Raw genomic sequence first — 16,032 nt, forward strand, 5'->3', positions numbered from 1 at the left:
ATAGGCGAGCATTAATCACCTCCAGCAGAGCGTCGAACTTGGCATATGCAAGCAGTGATAATATGTGGGAGCTTGCCATCCACTGCCCGCCCTACCAATCATAGCTCGAACGAATCGCATCCCGTTGGCCTTGGGTCACGAGAAAGAGAATATGCAAAAGCCTCGCCAATCGCCAATCATCCATCAGGCGTTGAAGATCACCAGGCTGCCTTGAGCTAGCGGAGAGATTTTCAGCAACACTTCTCACCGAAATCTGCGACTAGAAGACGCAAAAAGACCTCAATATCACACGATTCTTTCTCGACTGAAACGCCAGGGATCCTCATCTCACGAGTTTACACAATCCAAGCCACTGGCAAAGGCTGTTAGCTGCAGGAGCGCAACAAAGAGGGCACACTTCTTATCTCCTCACAGATCATGCATGCACTGCTCCAGACCCCTCGTGATGCCCGTGATCCTTCTCGACGCGCTGCCTCTCTTCTTGAGCGCGTCGCTTCTCCTCATTGGCGCGCCGCTCAGCTTCTGGTCTTTCTCGCTCATCCCGCTGCAGCCGCCGTCGCCGCCGTTTCTCGCGTCGCTCTTCTTTCTGCTCTGTCCGTTGCTGTTTTCGTCGCTCCCATAGCCTGACAAACACGACGGCACCTATGGCAAGAGCTTGGTGGATTACCTGGCCGTTTTTCGCTCCAATCCAGTAGCTGAGGGCGGCGCCGAGAGCCAGCATGAAGATGTCGACTGAAAGCCTGAGAGGTAGATGCATTGCTGACGCGAGTGGGTTGGGATGCTTGGTTAATATGAAAAGAAGGTGAAGGCGGATTAAAAGAAAAAAGACAAGTATCTCACTTGCTTCAATTATACGCCAAGACACATACCTGGTCTTTGGCTGAGTCATAACATTGCTTGAGTAATAAAGGGGTCATTGCTCATCTTATGAACCAGAATTTGAAAGAATCAAGTCGAATTGCTATTTGTTGCGCTACGAGGAATAAACAGTCAAAGCTCACCGAAAGTTAATGCCCAACACTCTTCGATCTGAACACCGGTGGTCCCTATGTCTCAAAGTTGTACATCTGTTAATAAATCATCGCTGTCTATGTATATATGTCTATCCCTCTGTCACCAAATTATCCAAAAATGACCAAAACATGAGAATCTAAAAACACCGAAATACGAATCACTGCTTTTCCTTGTTCCATCCATTCCACCTCTCAAAATCCTCCGTATCCAAATCAAACAAATCCAACATCCTCCCCACGCTCTGGTCCACCAAATCCTCCACCGACGAAGGCTTAATATAATACGCCGGCACAGGAGGAAAGATAATTGCCCCCGTCCTCGTCACATCCAGCATGTTACGCAGGTGAATCTCGCTCAGCGGCGTCTCCCTCGCCACCAGAACCAACCTCCTGCGCTCCTTGAGAATAACATCCGCCGCCCGCGAAATCAAGTCGTCGCACAGGCCCGTAGAGATAGACGCTAGTGTCTTCATGCTGCAGGGCACGACAATCATGCCGTCGACGCGGAACGAGCCGCTGGCGATGGGGGCTGCCATGTCGTTGATGTTGTAGGTGTGGTCTGCGAGGGCGCGAACATTGGAGGCGTGGTAGTCGGTTTCGTATTTGAGTGTTGCTTCGGCCCATTTGCTCATGATGAGGTGTGTTTCGATGTTGAGCCGGCGGAGGGCGATGAGGAGCTTGATGCCGAGGATTGTGCCTGTGGCGCCTGTCATGGCGACGATGATGCGCTTGCGGCGAGGTTGAGGGCGGGAGATGTTGTGGGAGATGCCGGAGTTGACATTGTCGGGTACTGTGAGAGATGGAGACATGATGAGGAAGCTGTGTTTGTGTATTTGGAAACTTTGCAATTCAAAGGCCGTATAGTGTATATGAGACTGAAGCTGAAACTTTGTGTAGATGAGGATGAAAAGGAGGAAGTGAGTGCCTTTGATTTGAGTCGAGTTGGGTTGAGTTAAAGTGCTACACTAAAGTTGACTTGAGTTGAAGTGTTTGTGAGTTGACTTGGATCGAATTGCTGCTGTGATAAACAATCCAGACCAAGGGCTACAATCAATCATCTTTATACGTATCCATCCTCAATTCGGAATCGGAACATTCTGTCATCCAATAAATTTCCGAACCATCTGCAGCTTAATGCAGATCCGGTAGTTGAGTGACCTCATACGACCGAGCAAAGCTGTGCGCTTGAAAGAACATCACGCTCCGAGCCGCCGAGCCGCCGAACTCAGGGGGGCCAACTTATGAGATCAGCGTCATTGTATCACCACTTTTACAGACTTTGAAACCATGAAGCATTAAGTTTTCATTAGTTTATCTCCGATGTTAGGACGTTGTATTACAAAGTCATCGGAGTTACAGGTTTGAACAGGAGTATCCCAGATTATTGAAAGAAATTCTGTCCGCAGCGCAAATTGTTTCCATAGTATTACGATTATACGAGAGGCTATACCCCATAGTAACCAGTTTTACAAGACGTTGACCTTTCTCAGAATTCATCCACAAACTCATATGGCGCTATATCATTTGAGTCAGCTTCAAGCATTAATTGCCCTGGCTTGCAACGGATACTCACCTTTCATAATCGAGTCGAGATACATCAGAGGCGACAGGCCCGACGTGTCCCATGGATACATGTATTCGCCCATTGACCCGCTAAATGCGGTGAAATTAGTAAAGGAAACTCTCTCTCCTCACTACGACATCAATATCAATAAACGTACCTCTCGCCCAGCATTGTGGTAAAGTTATAACCCATCACGGTCTCCATCATCGGATCTATCGGTGCTGTATCCTGCCCTCTCGGCAAAGAGTGATTCTGCTGCACCACGTTGTCTGCCTCTTGTCGTTCAGGAGATGACGAACCACAAGGAGCTTTCTGTATGGCATTCTGTATGGCATTTTGCAGAGCCACCAGTGCCCTAGTGTGATTCATAGACAGCCAATTGTTGTTTCCCGACGCATCAACCATCATGCCAGTCTCATCATCCGCCTGAGCTGCCCGGGAGAAGATTTCCATGACTCGCTGCATCACGTCTCGACTCTCTTGGTCACACCGCGTTTCTTCCCACAGACAGAGTAGAATGGTGGCACCCAGGACTGAATGGATCAAAGACCAAGTTCGAATGGGAATAATGCTCACCGCTTGAAAATCAATGAATGCCTTTGCCGTACTCATCAAGCTCTCCTTGGCCTGAGCCCTGAGAGCTCGAACAATGTCAGGCTCATTCTCGGTAAGAGCAGATTTTGTTAGTGCGGGACGGCACAAAACTGAGACTACAAAGAACAACTGAATCTCTATGGTGAGGCTCTCGTAGCGCTGCTGGATGTTTGTGCATTTCTCTCGGCACTGTAAATAAGGTGCAGCTCGTGATCGATATCCGTCCAGCTCGGCCAGTAGCTTCATTGATGCCTCACAGCTTGGCTGGTTTAGTTCCAAAAGGCTGGAGGTTACTGAAACGATGCTACACATCATCGCCGAAAAGTCTAGCGGTTGATTAGGGTTTTCAAGAATGCTTTCTGTTGCAAAGGATTGCTTGGATGTAATGTTTGGCCGGCCATGGCACAAGCTGAGCAAGCAGTCCTGTCTGCAAATGGCGTCCCTTTAAAGTGTCAGTTTGTGTTTGATACTCGTGATAGCAAGGGAAGGCCTGTATTATGCATGGCCGAACCAGTAGACATACCAAAGCGCCTGTTTCTTCTTTGCCCCGTCATCAGACTGTTGAGACGCACTTTGCGTGTGCAAGCCCAAAGCCTGCGCTGCCCGGACGGTGGTGCCCATCATGACCCACGCACCATCCGACTGTCCGACATCCTGGAGAACAGTTCCGATAATGAGCAAGGTATGGACTCCGTCGATTGATGGATGCAGGACATAATTGGCCAGACGTAGAGCGTCAAATGCGCGTTGTACTATCAGAGGCACACCAGATTAGCTAGCTATACTCCAAACGCGATGGAAAGTGATAAGACCGAGCCTTGTTTCTTACCAAAGTCAAGGCAATGCTCCGACCGCTTCTTCGGAGATTGCATCACCGAGTAATGGGCGCTAGTAGCAAGTGCGGCCAGCAGCAAAGCAATTCTGGATATGTAGGCTTTGCAGACCCATTTCGAAGACGGCACGTCGGGACTACGGAGCTCACCAGCTTCCAGGGCGGCGAGATACTCGCAGAAAGCAGACTCTAGATCATCAGGATCCAGCATGACAGGGTTCAGGGGATATATCGTGGCTCCATGTGAGGGGAAATATCTAACAGCGAGAGTACAATGGTCAGCAATATGGCAACATGTTTGTAAATACGATCTGGTGCCACCGATATATCGGAAACGATGGACTTGGACAATACATGGTAGCCGTACCTCAACACTTCTTGTTTCTGTGGAATCACCTTCAGCAACGCCACCCATCTCTCCTGCCATGTTTTGAGTTTCATGAAAGGATAGAACTCGAGGGTATTGTGTAAGCCAAGGACTGGTCCGGCCTTGCGCCTCATCTCTACTGCGGGAGAGTCGGTTGAGCCGTGCAACATGGTGAGCACAGAGCTGCCTCCTTGATAGAGCTCTTTACGTGGCGGATGACAACTGGCAGCTGTAGTATCTGCAGATCTCGTAAATAGTATCGAGTTTGACGTCTGAGTTGTAGCAAGAGAAGACGGCGTATGAGTGAGAGAAGGCTCGGACTCATGACCATCAGCACCAGCATCATCATTGCGTCGTGGTGGCTCAAGCCCGGCTTCTGACTCTGACTCGGGCTCAGGCTCAGATTCCCTCCTTTGAACAGCCCTCTGAGACGCCATGCTTGCAGCCGCTGCTTTGGCACGCCGCCCGCGCCTCTTCTCGGGAGTGCCCACATTGTACGAGCAGATCTCGGGATGGCCTCGTTTCCGGCACGTCTGGCAAGGCTGGCTGTGATCGCACTTGACCTTGCGCTGGCGACACGGATAGCAGGACCGAGCCTGCGTTATGCGACGGAGATACAGCACTCGGTCGATTTCTTTCTGCTGGAGATCCATTTGCGGCTTTGATTAACTGCGATGAAGTTGAGAGGGTGAGGATGATGGCAATGGTCCGAGCATCCGAGGTAAGCTGCTAGTTCATGTTGCCTTATGTAAAAGCGTGTGGCGGCGAGTTCGGAGCCTCGGAGTATTTCAGCTCCATGTTAGTCGGCAAGACACCACGGCAGAGCATCACGGCCATCACAGTATGATGTATACTTGGGCGAAGCGAAATACGCGGCGGAATCGAGAGTAGAATTTTAGCACAAACTAGACGTCATTAATCTCCTGATTGGAAGAACTGTATTCCGAAGGTTTCCGGAATTTCCACAAGTTCATCAAGATGATTGAGTATATATGGCCAGGGCAGCAACAGCAAGAGACCAGTTGATACACCACCAACAAACAGTACAACATCAAATACCATCTTCATCCAATCAGTCAATCAATTTATCAATCAATCAATTTCAGTCAATCAGTCAGTCAGTCGATCAACCAATTAATCAATCAACCAATAACAACTAATCAATAATCCAGCCAACCAACTAATCAACGTCTGATCAATCACATCTACAATAACAATTAACCCCTTTTACAAATTCCACATGTCTCAAACTACTCTTCGTGAGCCGTCGGACCCCGAGCCTCCTCATCTCAGCTTCCGCTCCTTTGTCAATGCCCTCCGCCAAGACAACGATCTCGTCGACATCGACACCCCCATCGACCCAAACCTCGAGGCCGCAGCAATCACTCGCCTCGTCTGCGAAACCGACGACAAGGCACCGCTCTTCAACAACGTCATCGGAGCCAAAGATGGTCTCTGGCGCATCCTCGGAGCACCAGCCTCCCTCCGCAAGTCTCCTCGCGAGAAGTACGGCCGTCTAGCTCGCCACATGGCTCTCCCTCCCACTGCCAGCATGCGTGAAATCATCGACAAGATGCTTTCCGCAAGCAGCCTCAAGCCCATTGAACCAGTCGTCGTGCCCACCGGCCCCATCAAGGAGAATTCCATCGAGGGAGACGACATTGATCTGACCAAGCTTCCCGTACCAATGGTTCACCAGTCCGACGGCGGGAAATACATCCAGACTTTTGGCATGCACATTCTGCGTTCTCCTGACGGCAGCTGGACAAACTGGTCCATTGCCCGCGCCATGGTGTCCGGCAAGCGAACTCTCGCCGGCCTCGTCATCAGCCCTCAGCACATCAGGCAGATCCACGACTTGTGGGAGAAGGAGGGCAAGACGGAGATCCCCTGGGCCCTTGCATTCGGCGTCCCTCCCACCGCCATCATGGCTTCTTCGATGCCCATCCCTGACGGAGTGAGTGAGGCTGGCTATGTGGGAGCCATTGCGGGAGAGCCCATCAAGCTGGTCAAGTGTGATACCAACGACCTCATGGTTCCGGCCAATGCGGAAATCGTGCTTGAGGGCACATTGTCCACCACGGAGAGGCAGCCTGAAGGCCCCTTTGGCGAGATGCACGGCTACACGTATCCTGGAGAGAGCCATCCGGGTCCCAGGTACACGGTCAACAAGATTACGTACCGCAACAATGCGATCCTGCCCATGTCTGCTTGCGGTCGTCTAACAGACGAGACTGTGAGTGTTTCTCTATCTTTCTCTCTCTGCCCCTTTACCCTCCCCCTTTTCACACAGCAACTTGCCACAGAAATCTAACCATCGTTATCCAAACAGCAAACCATGATCGGAGTCCTCGCCGCCGCCGAAATCCGCCAGCTCTGCCAAAACGCCGGCCTCCCCATCACCGACGCCTTCGCCCCCTTCGTCGGCCAAGCAACCTGGGTCGCCCTCCGCGTCGACACATCCCGCCTGCGCGCCCTAAAGACCACCTCCAAAACCTTCTCCCAACAAGTCGGCAACCTCATCTACCGCTCCAAGCCCGGCTTCACCATCCACCGCCTCATCCTCGTGGGCGACGACATCGACGTGTACGACGACAAGGACGTCATGTGGGCCTTTGTGACCCGTTGCCGCCCTGGAACTGACGAAGTGTTTTTCGAGGATGTTCGCGGGTTTTTGCTTATTCCGTATATGGGACATGGCAACGCGGATGCGAACAAGGGGGGTAAAGTTGTGAGTGATGCGTTGCTTCCGGTGGAGTATACGACTGGTAAGGATTGGGAGGCTGCCGATTTTAAGAATTCTTACCCGCGGGAGGTTAAGGACAAGGTGTTGAAGGACTGGGAGACTCTGGGATTCCAAAAGCTGGAGTGAAGACGGACTTTGGATATGGCATCCAATGTTGACCATGTATGATACACTATAGAGTAGACTGGTATAGAATGATAGATGCTGTTTAATCTTTTCCCTCATGAGCTTGTCTGCTGTTTCGTCGTCAATTACTTGTTCATCTGATAGAACCTGTTAACAGAAACAGCTGCAGCCGTATTTGAGTATGTAGTCAAATCAATTATATACTACAGAGAACCCTCATAACTACTTTTCTCTCAATAGCTCTCGCTTCATCCATCATCAACGCTGCGTACCAATCCTTCAAACCCGCCCGCTTCGTGTTGCCCATCTATCCTGTCCGTGTTCCTATTGCTACAAGTTCTCGTGTCATCATCCCTAGGCCATAATGCCCACATCCTTTTTTCGTTTTCTTTTCTTCTCCCATTTCCGCCTCCTTTCTCTTTTTTTACACAGCGTGTCGTTCTGTGATCCTAGCCATTTCGCTCATAATCCGTACAAAATCGTGCGCTTCTCGCTCGTCGCTCCTCATCTCTCCCCCCAGCTCTAGTTCTATGTGCTCAATGCGTAGATACATACATCATAACAAGGAAATTAATGAAAGTGCTTCAAAGATGGATAAGAAAACCCTCGTTCACCGCTCAATGGCGAGTTTAGACGAGATTCAGACTATCATCACGGTGGAGATGGCCCTCGTCTTGACCTTACTCTTCCTTCTTGCGTGACTTTTCAGCCTCTTGGTTTCCATTTGATTTTTCTTGTTTTGCCCCAGAGGCTTTTTCGGATTTGCCCTTTTTCCATTTGGAAATCTTTTCGCCCAAGTACCGCCACGATCTCTTAAAGCCGCCCATCAACAAACCCTTGATGCTCTGCGAAGTGCTCGGCCAGTTGACCGTCTGCTTAATGACCTGGCGAGTGATGCGCTGTAGCTGTTCGGGGTCGTCTGCGGCAATCCGTTTCTCAAATTCGCCCGCTTGGCGCCGCTTTACAGTTCCATCAGAGTCAGATGTTGCCTTCATCATGGCCTTGAACTCGTCTTGGGGAATGCCAAACTTCTTGCGATACTGGAAGTAGAGCCGAGACCTGAAGCTTCCTGGCAAGCGCCTAACCATGTTTCCTCGCTTAACCAAATCCATGTCCTGTTGCAGCCTGGTGTTGGCTTCGGGGTCCAAGATCCAGTTCTCGTCGTCCAGCCGGACCGGATCGACAAACGCCACATTGGGAAGTGTCCTGATTAGCGGAGCATAGAGTCGGCGGAAATGAACCATGTTGTGGGAGACTATGTTGGCCACCTTGCTCTTATTTTCGGTGGGAAGAGCCATTCTTGGATCACCAAGGTAGCTGAGGCCAGCAATTGTGCTGTACAGATCGGCCTCCGTAAAGTCGGACGGCAAAAGGAGGAGAGCAGTTCGGACGGCGGCGATGAGGTTAATCTGGTTAGCCAGACGGACTTGGGGATGGTCCCGCAGAATTTTGACAGGCTTCTGGAGGCGCCCCGCCAAGTACAAGTTATCCCAGGTGGACAGGTCCCTTACCAAGTTGTCGATGCTCGTAACGCCGTACTTGATTAGCATGCCGTTCATCTCAATGTAGGGGTTGAAGTAAACGCCTGCACCCCAGCCCTGGACTCTTGAGACAAAGCCCGAGCCAAGTGATGCGACTCCTGAGTAGTGATCTCGGTGTTGCTTCATGTTGATGGAGTGCCAGTGCTCTGTATGCGTGACTCCGAAAATGAAATCAATCATCTTGGGTGAGCCCTTTTGGGCCTTAACCAGGGCCTCAGGAGGCTTGGGGTGGACGGCTCGAAACTCGGCTTCGCTAACGCTGCGACCGGCCTTTTCCTGGGGAAAGACGCCCGAACCATAGGCAAAACAGTAGACAATTGGCGCATTGAACTGACGCAGCATCATACGCAGGGCCTCTTTGAGCTCATAATTGATGATCATGTGTTGGTTAACACCAAAGAGGCGATGGGGGAGCTCGTCGAAGCGTTGGATGGCAAAGTCCACCGTATCCTCCCACTCGTCGCCATATAGGTTGAATTTGCCTCCAGCGGATTCTTTGCGACGGCTTGATGCCGACGACGCTGATGACGATGACGTTGAAGATGTAGATGTCGGTGCAGATGATTGGGTCGTGGGTGCCGACGATGCCTGATCGCCGCTCGGGCTATCTGCCTGCCGGTTCTGCGAGGAAGATGTCGAGTTGGAAGACCATCGCTGCTGAGACGAGAGTGACGACGTTGACGGCAGAAGAGTCAAAGAGGAGGACGAGGGGGATGACAGTCGCTTGTAGCAGGATCGAGCGTGGGAATTGGGCGAGAGGAATAGCGACGATAGCCGAGGCGCCGAAGTCGTTACCAGAGAGCTTCTTGCCTGCGAGGGGTCTCATGTCAGTAAAGATACTCTCTTCATAGATCAGCACTGTAGATGTCTTCTATGTACCCCGATGCTTCGTCCAAGGGCGACCATTGCGGATGGAAAAGGGCGAGCCGATTCGATCTTTGGAGCTGGGCTGATCTGATTCGAGTTTGAGTGAGGGAGGGCTATTCGCGGATACGGGAGCAGCGGCAAAGGCCACGAGAGGACGCTCAAGTGGTGCAATCCATGCACTGGTTATTCGAGATCGGATTGGTATTAATACGGAAGTGGTTGAAGCTATTCGACAGCCGTATATCCAGCGTCTTTGTGGTGTTTTGGCTGAGGATGGAATGGTGGGATGAGAAGATGAAGGGAGCTGGCAGAGCTTCCCACTAAGGTTGGATCTTGTTCTGCGGGTGGGTCACGGGCAGGCCTGGAGCTGCGTCATTGGCAAGGGGAGAACCAGGTACAAGATGCAGCAGGTTTTCTAAGCTAGGGGGACTTGTACTTGTACTTGCACTTGTATCTCGTCTTTAAATTCCATTGCATCCAATGCCAATTGCTGCAATTGTGCCTTTTATATATATTTATATATGCCTCATAATAATTGCCACCTTTCTACAAGACGGAGCGGGAATATTTGGACGTTCCATGATTCGAGCTGCTGGTCCGGAGCACCGACCCAGACGATGGACCGAGTGCCGATTGGCTGACGCAGATCTTATCTGATGACTGGGCCAAGCTGTTGTACCTGTTCTCTCTGTACAGAACCAAGTAGGTACATCTACAGTACTGGCGCTTTGAACGAGTCAACCAAATTTTCACTAGCTCTATAGGCCTATCTGTGTCTATTGAAATGAGAGCAAATTGTTCAATTTACCTCCATGGTTGGTTGCGATTGCGTGACCATGCTCTCTTTTGCGAGGTAACGACGACTGGTCAAAACATTGTAATTATATATGATCTCAAAGTTTGCGATTGTACATCAGCCTCAGAATTATTTACATTCATTCAGCTGAAATTCCAATTGGCTTCAAACCTCTTCACATTACCAATTTTTTTTCAACATTTTTCTTTTCAATTGCAGCGTCATATTTGCTCTCCCATCTACCACCTTTTCTCGAACCTCTCTCCCATCTCCAACAAGCGGCTACCCGGGAGCTTGCATCATCACGTGACCACCCATACGGCATACTCTCAGACGCGCTTCTGCGCGTTTCTCAAAAGAACAAAAAAGGTCAACAACAGCCGTTATCAGCATTTTCAAGGCCAAAGCCAGTCGAGATGCGCGGCCGCGCTACGCAGGAAGCGGGAGGCTCTGCCGGTCGGCCGAATTCTCGGTCGACCAGCAGATTACGAACTGCAAGCAGCTCCAGCCTGCCACGGCCAAATCTGTCACTCCGTGATTCAAGGGTATGTCGACAACGGCGGCGGGGGTCTTTGTTGATGCTCAATTTTTGATGTTTGATATGCTAATGATTCGTTACTTGTGCTTAGATAGCGTCTTTTCGAGCAACTCAGCCCATTCCCACCATCCAGACCGCAGAATCAAGCACGTCCAGACCGGCATCAAGGCAAAGCAATGCGGCTGCATCAGTTCGAGGCTCGCTTAAGAGCTCGGGATCAAAGGAAAATCTAGTGCCGCCCAGCACAGACGGACATGAAAAGCTTCACAGAGAGATCGAGGCCCTTAAGGCCGAGATTGGAACCTTGCAATACCGCCTGCAGACTGCCGAGCAGGAAAAGGACATTGCGCTGTCTCAGCAAAGCAACAAGATGGAGCAAGCCCGACGGCGAGAACAGGAAGAGGCCCAGCAACGCCAATCGGCCGAAGCAGAAAAGGCCAAGGCGGACACCAAGGCGGAGTCGATTAGGCGAGAAATGGAGGAGTTGAAGGAGGTCGCAGAAAACGAAAAGCGGGCGCTCGAGTCCAAAATCCGAGCCGCCGAGGACGAGGCCCGTCTTGCGCAGGAGCAAGTGGAGGACCTGACCAACGCCAAAGACGAAGCCGCGAGAAGAGCAGACAAGAAAGCCAACGACTTGCAGATGCAAATCGCTGCGGCAAACAGCTCAATACAGGAGATGGGGCAAGAGGCCGAGGCACGGGAGTCGGCGCTGCAGCAGTACCAAGAGCAGATTCTGGAAAAGGACAGCGTGATTGGCAGGCTAGAGGCAGACGTGTTGCGGCTCAAGGCGCAAAGCGGCGATGCAGAGACCATGGAAGTCATCAAGAGGGAGCTGTCAGAACAGGTTTCGCACATCCGTGCCCTCGAAGCTACAAATCGCGACCAGCTTGCCGAGCTGAAACGACTCCGAGCCGTCAACAAGGCTGTGGAGATTGTCGAGGAGGAAAAGAGGACGCTGTTGCGCAAGGTCGAGGCTGCGGAGAGGCTAGAGGCGGAGCTGGCAGAGGCCAGAATACAGCGGCAGAGACTGGAAGATGAGCGTCTATCATGGTCCGCCTATCTCGAGAATGTGTCAGAAACAGGCCAGGCAGAGTTTGACTCTCCCGAAGAGATTGCGCGGGCGCTCGTTCAAGAGCGGCTCACTACTGCCTCTTACGTCGAGCAGCTTGGAGCTGTCCGTGCTGAAATTGCAGCTCAGCAGGGGCAGATTCAAGCCTTGGAGGAAGAAAAGGCTCAGCTACGGAGCCAAGTCGAGAATGCTACGACGTCTGCGCATGCCGCCAACACCGACAAGGTGCGCATGCGTCTAGATCGCCAGCGTGCCCTAGCCCTGAAAGAAGTCGAGTACCTGCGCGCACAGCTCAAGGCATTTGACACTGAGGAGCACGCGATGCAGCCCGATGACTATGACGAGAAGCGGGCGGCGCGGATCCAGGAGCTGGAGGACATGGTGGACAATTACAAGATGGAGGTGCAGAAGCTGCATGGTGAGCTCTCATCCATGGACGTCTCGTCACAGCAAGCGTCGTCGCCGGAGCAGCTGCTGCTGGCAGGAAGCAAACGAAGCCGTGCGGAAGACGACGCCGCCCAGGAGCAAATGGGCCAGCTTACGCGTAAGAATCGCAAGCTTCAGGAGGATCTGACGAGCCTGCAGACGCAGGTTGCCATGCTCGAAAAGGACCTCTCGACCAGTCGCGAGCAGCTCGCCGCGGCCAAGGAGCAGACCAAGACGCGCGTGCTGTCGCTGAGGTCCAACCCAACCTCGGACTATGAGGCGATCAAGCGGGCGACGCTGGAGGCTCTGCAAAAGGAGAACAAGGAGCTGCTGGCGACGCTGCGATCGAAGCAGACAGACCCTGCGATCCCCTTGGTCCCGACGTCGGTGCTGAGCGCCATGGAGCGCGAAATCGCCGCGGCCAAGGCAGAGACGGCGAGCGCGCAAAAATCGGCGCGACGGCTCAAGGAGGTCTGGGGCTCCAAGTCACAAGAGTTTAAAGAGGCCATCTTCTCGACGCTGGGGTGGACGGTGACGTTTATCCCCAACGGCAAGATGCGAGTAGAGAGCACGTTTTACCCGTCGCAAACAGACGAGCACGAAAACTCGATTGTGTTTGACGGCGAGAGAGGCACGATGAAGGTGGGCGGCGGGCCTAAGAGCGCGTTTGCACGCAAGATTGGGGATCACATTGGATTCTGGGTGAGGGAGAAGGGATGCATCCCGGGGTTTCTGGCGGCACTGACTCTGGAGTTTTACGAAGAGCATGCGAGGGCGGCTTCAGGGGAATGATGTGATGGGTGATATAGAAGAAGAGCTGAGGAAGAAGAGAAAGACGGCGAATATCGATTTTGCGCAAGTGCTGCCTGGTATTGCGAGTCTTTTTTTGCTTGTTGCTCTTTTCTTTGATATCACGAGGCGGGCATAGGCGGGATTGGGTTGGCATGTAAGGTATTGATCATATTAGGAAAACGTCTTATTTAGTAGCATTTGTGCAGCCTTTTAAGGAATATGATAGCCATGATTATGCTCTGTATTTGAATGAAGAATTATAATCACTCCATTGGTGGCGTTTGATATCTCACAGTGGTGACTTCAATATTAACGTAGCCCCTTTTGTATTATACTCGTATATTCAACATCCTGATATAGACACAGTTTTAGTATATACATGATATATCAACATATACACAAAATCAACTCATTAATCACTCTCTTCTTTATTAATTCCCAGTAGGACCACACGTCGACACCTTGAGGCCATTCATAATATTCGAATAACCCGCAGGCTGCAGCTGATCCGGCACCCCAGCAGGAATCGTGCCCACATACGCATTAAAGTTGTAAATTCCACAGGGACAATGATCAAGAATTTGCATCCCCGCATCGCCAGACAAGCCGTTGACCTTGAACGAGATCGGACCAGGTGCCATGTCGACGGAGAACTTGTTTGCGCCGGCAGCAGCCTGGAAGGTCTGCGTGTTGCCCCCGACGGTGACCTCGAGAGTACCAGCTTCCTTGAGCAGCGTGACGATGAAGACTTTATCCTGCAAAGTTTGGTATCCGTCGGGTCGACCTTTAAAGTAATTGCCCGTAGAATTGTCGGCGTCACCCATAGTAGTATCTGTAGCATCGCAGTTGATGCTCGACAATGTAGGACGGAACCAATACACAATCTTATCCTCGGCGATATGCGGTGCCGGATCACTTGAACCTTGTTTATACGCGGCGATGAAGGGCTCGGCCATGTCCAGCCAGCCGTTGTGCGGCATTCCATACGTCCACTTGGAGTTCCCGTCGTCGCCGTGCGGGCTGTCGAGGCGGCCGACGTAGTGACTCTCGCCGTAGTCGTTCCAGGTGATGATTTCGACGAAGCGCGGCTTGAGCTGCAGGATCTGCGTCCAGCGGTCGAACCAGAGGAAGTCTCCGGGGAACACCCAGTTCTTGGAGTAGGGCACTTCGGCTCCAAAGTGAGTAGAGAACCAGGGGGATACAGGGGCGAGATATGGTTTGCCGGCGAGGGCGCTGGTGTAAGTGTTATCACCGTCTTGGACAGTAACATTGGATCCTGGCTTGGGGGCTTTGTTGTTGCCGTCGCTGGGCCAGGCCATCCAGTTAAAGGCGCTATCGACATCACCCAAGTTCGTTCCCTGCTGAGGATGAAAGTTTGGCGCCCAAAAGATGTTTCCCCCCGCCGCAGAACGAACAGCATTCGAATCAACACCATCACCAGAGAAACTCGAGGCGAAGATCTTGCCGTCGACGAGCAGCTGCGCGGGCTTGGAGCCGTACTTTTGAATCATCTGGCCGACTTGCGTGCCCTGGTCGGTGTGGTACCAGTTGAAGTCGAAGCTGATGAAGACCTTCATGCCGTTGTTGGCCGCGGACTCGTAGGCGTACTCGAGCTGCTGGTCGGTGTACGAGTCTACGCCGATGTTGAGCGCAAAGGCGTCGATGCCGGCGGCTTTTGCGTTTTTCATGTCGGCGTCGAAGTCGGCGGCGCTGCCTCTGTTGCCGACGATGCCAATCTGGATGATTTTATGTTAGTTGACTGTTATTTTTTCTTGTATTTGTATTGTATAAACGCACCATGAAGTGGCAAAAGACGAGTGGTCCTCCATTCTGGCGAGATTCAAGAGAGCTTGAGCTGGACCGAGGCACGGAGAGAGCAGATGATGAAGCAGCGAGTGCCGCCGTGGCATAAAGCTTGATCAAGCTTTGGATATGCATGGTGATTTGAGATGAAGGCTGTTTTACAAGTCTCAACTCAAGAATTGCAGATGGATACAGAGTCCAATGCTAGCTAGACATCATGAGTGAGAGGTCTTTCATCTTATTTATATTCAGCAAGGACTCAGCTCAACAGTATTTCTCCCCTATATTCTTCCAAAATCCCCGTCTCTCCGCCCCCTGACCATGTTTTGTTTCGTTTACACTTCCGTTTCATTTTCATCCTTTTTTCTCACGTCACGTCCTCCTTGGGGCAGATGAATTGGTTTTTGCGGGCTGCTTCATCTGGAAGTGATCATCTGCGTGCTAAGAATCTGCGAATCCGAGGGCTGTTCCAAGTGGGAAATGATCATCTTGGCGACGCCGCAACTCTCGGCGGTTTAGACAGAATAAGTGGGACATCAAACAAGCTATGATGAAGCAGGTGAATACTGTAGAAGAATAGTCAGTCAATGGAGGAATTGCGAGGAGATCTGGTAGGTGTATATAAGCGACGGGTATGTATATAGATGTAGATGCAGTGGAATAAGTGAAGAATAGTACATGTACATACTTGACATCTTGTGTAGCTGTCCTTGTAGCGTTGCATTGAATGCATCGAGACGGACAATCCAAGATGCCGAGCCCGACTAGAGGCCCAAGTTGAGTGAGCACTATTTGCCATTGAACTATGTGTCTTTGTTCCGTTCAATGCGAATACTAGTAAAGGATAGACAGTACTTGGCTTGTTTCAGGAAAATAGGCTGCGACTCCATAGAATCTCGGCAGATTGCCTAGCATCTGACATTTACCAGACGACGGTATCAGTTATATTATACTCTTC

General features: G+C 51.4%; 7 protein-coding genes across 7 annotated transcripts; 2 read left to right on the forward strand and 5 right to left on the reverse strand.

Annotated features, from left to right (window-relative positions):
* Positions 1-415: 415 nt before the first annotated feature.
* On the reverse strand, positions 416-757 carry M431DRAFT_7589 (hypothetical protein; the record flags this gene model as incomplete). Its single annotated transcript, XM_024922399.1, has 1 exon — positions 416-757. One exon carries the CDS (start codon positions 755-757, stop codon positions 416-418), a length of 342 nt encoding a protein of 113 aa, XP_024771813.1.
* A 414-nt stretch (positions 758-1,171) lies between these two features.
* M431DRAFT_484208 (hypothetical protein) lies at positions 1,172-1,822 on the reverse strand (the record flags this gene model as incomplete). Its single annotated transcript, XM_024916186.1, has 1 exon — positions 1,172-1,822. One exon carries the CDS (start codon positions 1,820-1,822, stop codon positions 1,172-1,174), a length of 651 nt encoding a protein of 216 aa, XP_024771814.1.
* A 506-nt stretch (positions 1,823-2,328) lies between these two features.
* On the reverse strand, positions 2,329-5,064 carry M431DRAFT_510340 (hypothetical protein). Its single transcript, XM_024919449.1, has 6 exons — positions 4,371-5,064; positions 4,001-4,260; positions 3,695-3,923; positions 2,735-3,613; positions 2,587-2,666; positions 2,329-2,528 (listed from the first exon to the last, which is right to left on the reverse strand). Exons 1-6 carry the CDS (start codon positions 5,021-5,023, stop codon positions 2,500-2,502), a joined length of 2,130 nt encoding a protein of 709 aa, XP_024771815.1. The 5' UTR covers positions 5,024-5,064; the 3' UTR covers positions 2,329-2,499.
* A 546-nt stretch (positions 5,065-5,610) lies between these two features.
* On the forward strand, positions 5,611-7,242 carry M431DRAFT_7592 (hypothetical protein; the record flags this gene model as incomplete). Its single annotated transcript, XM_024922404.1, has 2 exons — positions 5,611-6,606; positions 6,703-7,242. 2 exons carry the CDS (start codon positions 5,611-5,613, stop codon positions 7,240-7,242), a joined length of 1,536 nt encoding a protein of 511 aa, XP_024771816.1.
* A 680-nt stretch (positions 7,243-7,922) lies between these two features.
* Positions 7,923-9,689, reverse strand: M431DRAFT_7593 (hypothetical protein; the record flags this gene model as incomplete). Its single annotated transcript, XM_024922406.1, has 2 exons — positions 7,923-9,593; positions 9,663-9,689. 2 exons carry the CDS (start codon positions 9,687-9,689, stop codon positions 7,923-7,925), a joined length of 1,698 nt encoding a protein of 565 aa, XP_024771817.1.
* A 1,173-nt stretch (positions 9,690-10,862) lies between these two features.
* M431DRAFT_497444 (hypothetical protein) lies at positions 10,863-13,271 on the forward strand (the record flags this gene model as incomplete). The annotated part of the gene is made up of 2 exons (XM_024917597.1): positions 10,863-10,991; positions 11,076-13,271. 2 exons carry the CDS (start codon positions 10,863-10,865, stop codon positions 13,269-13,271), a joined length of 2,325 nt encoding a protein of 774 aa, XP_024771818.1.
* A 321-nt stretch (positions 13,272-13,592) lies between these two features.
* On the reverse strand, positions 13,593-15,616 carry M431DRAFT_120660 (glycoside hydrolase family 71 protein). Its single transcript, XM_024912109.1, has 2 exons — positions 15,069-15,616; positions 13,593-15,007 (listed from the first exon to the last, which is right to left on the reverse strand). The coding sequence occupies exons 1-2, from the start codon at positions 15,207-15,209 to the stop codon at positions 13,703-13,705; spliced, it is 1,446 nt and encodes a 481-aa protein (XP_024771819.1). The 5' UTR covers positions 15,210-15,616; the 3' UTR covers positions 13,593-13,702.
* Positions 15,617-16,032: the final 416 nt, after the last annotated feature.

Source organism: Trichoderma harzianum (assembly GCF_003025095.1).
Source record: "Trichoderma harzianum CBS 226.95 unplaced genomic scaffold M431scaffold_10, whole genome shotgun sequence".
NCBI classification, from domain to species: Eukaryota; Fungi; Ascomycota; class Sordariomycetes; order Hypocreales; family Hypocreaceae; genus Trichoderma; species Trichoderma harzianum.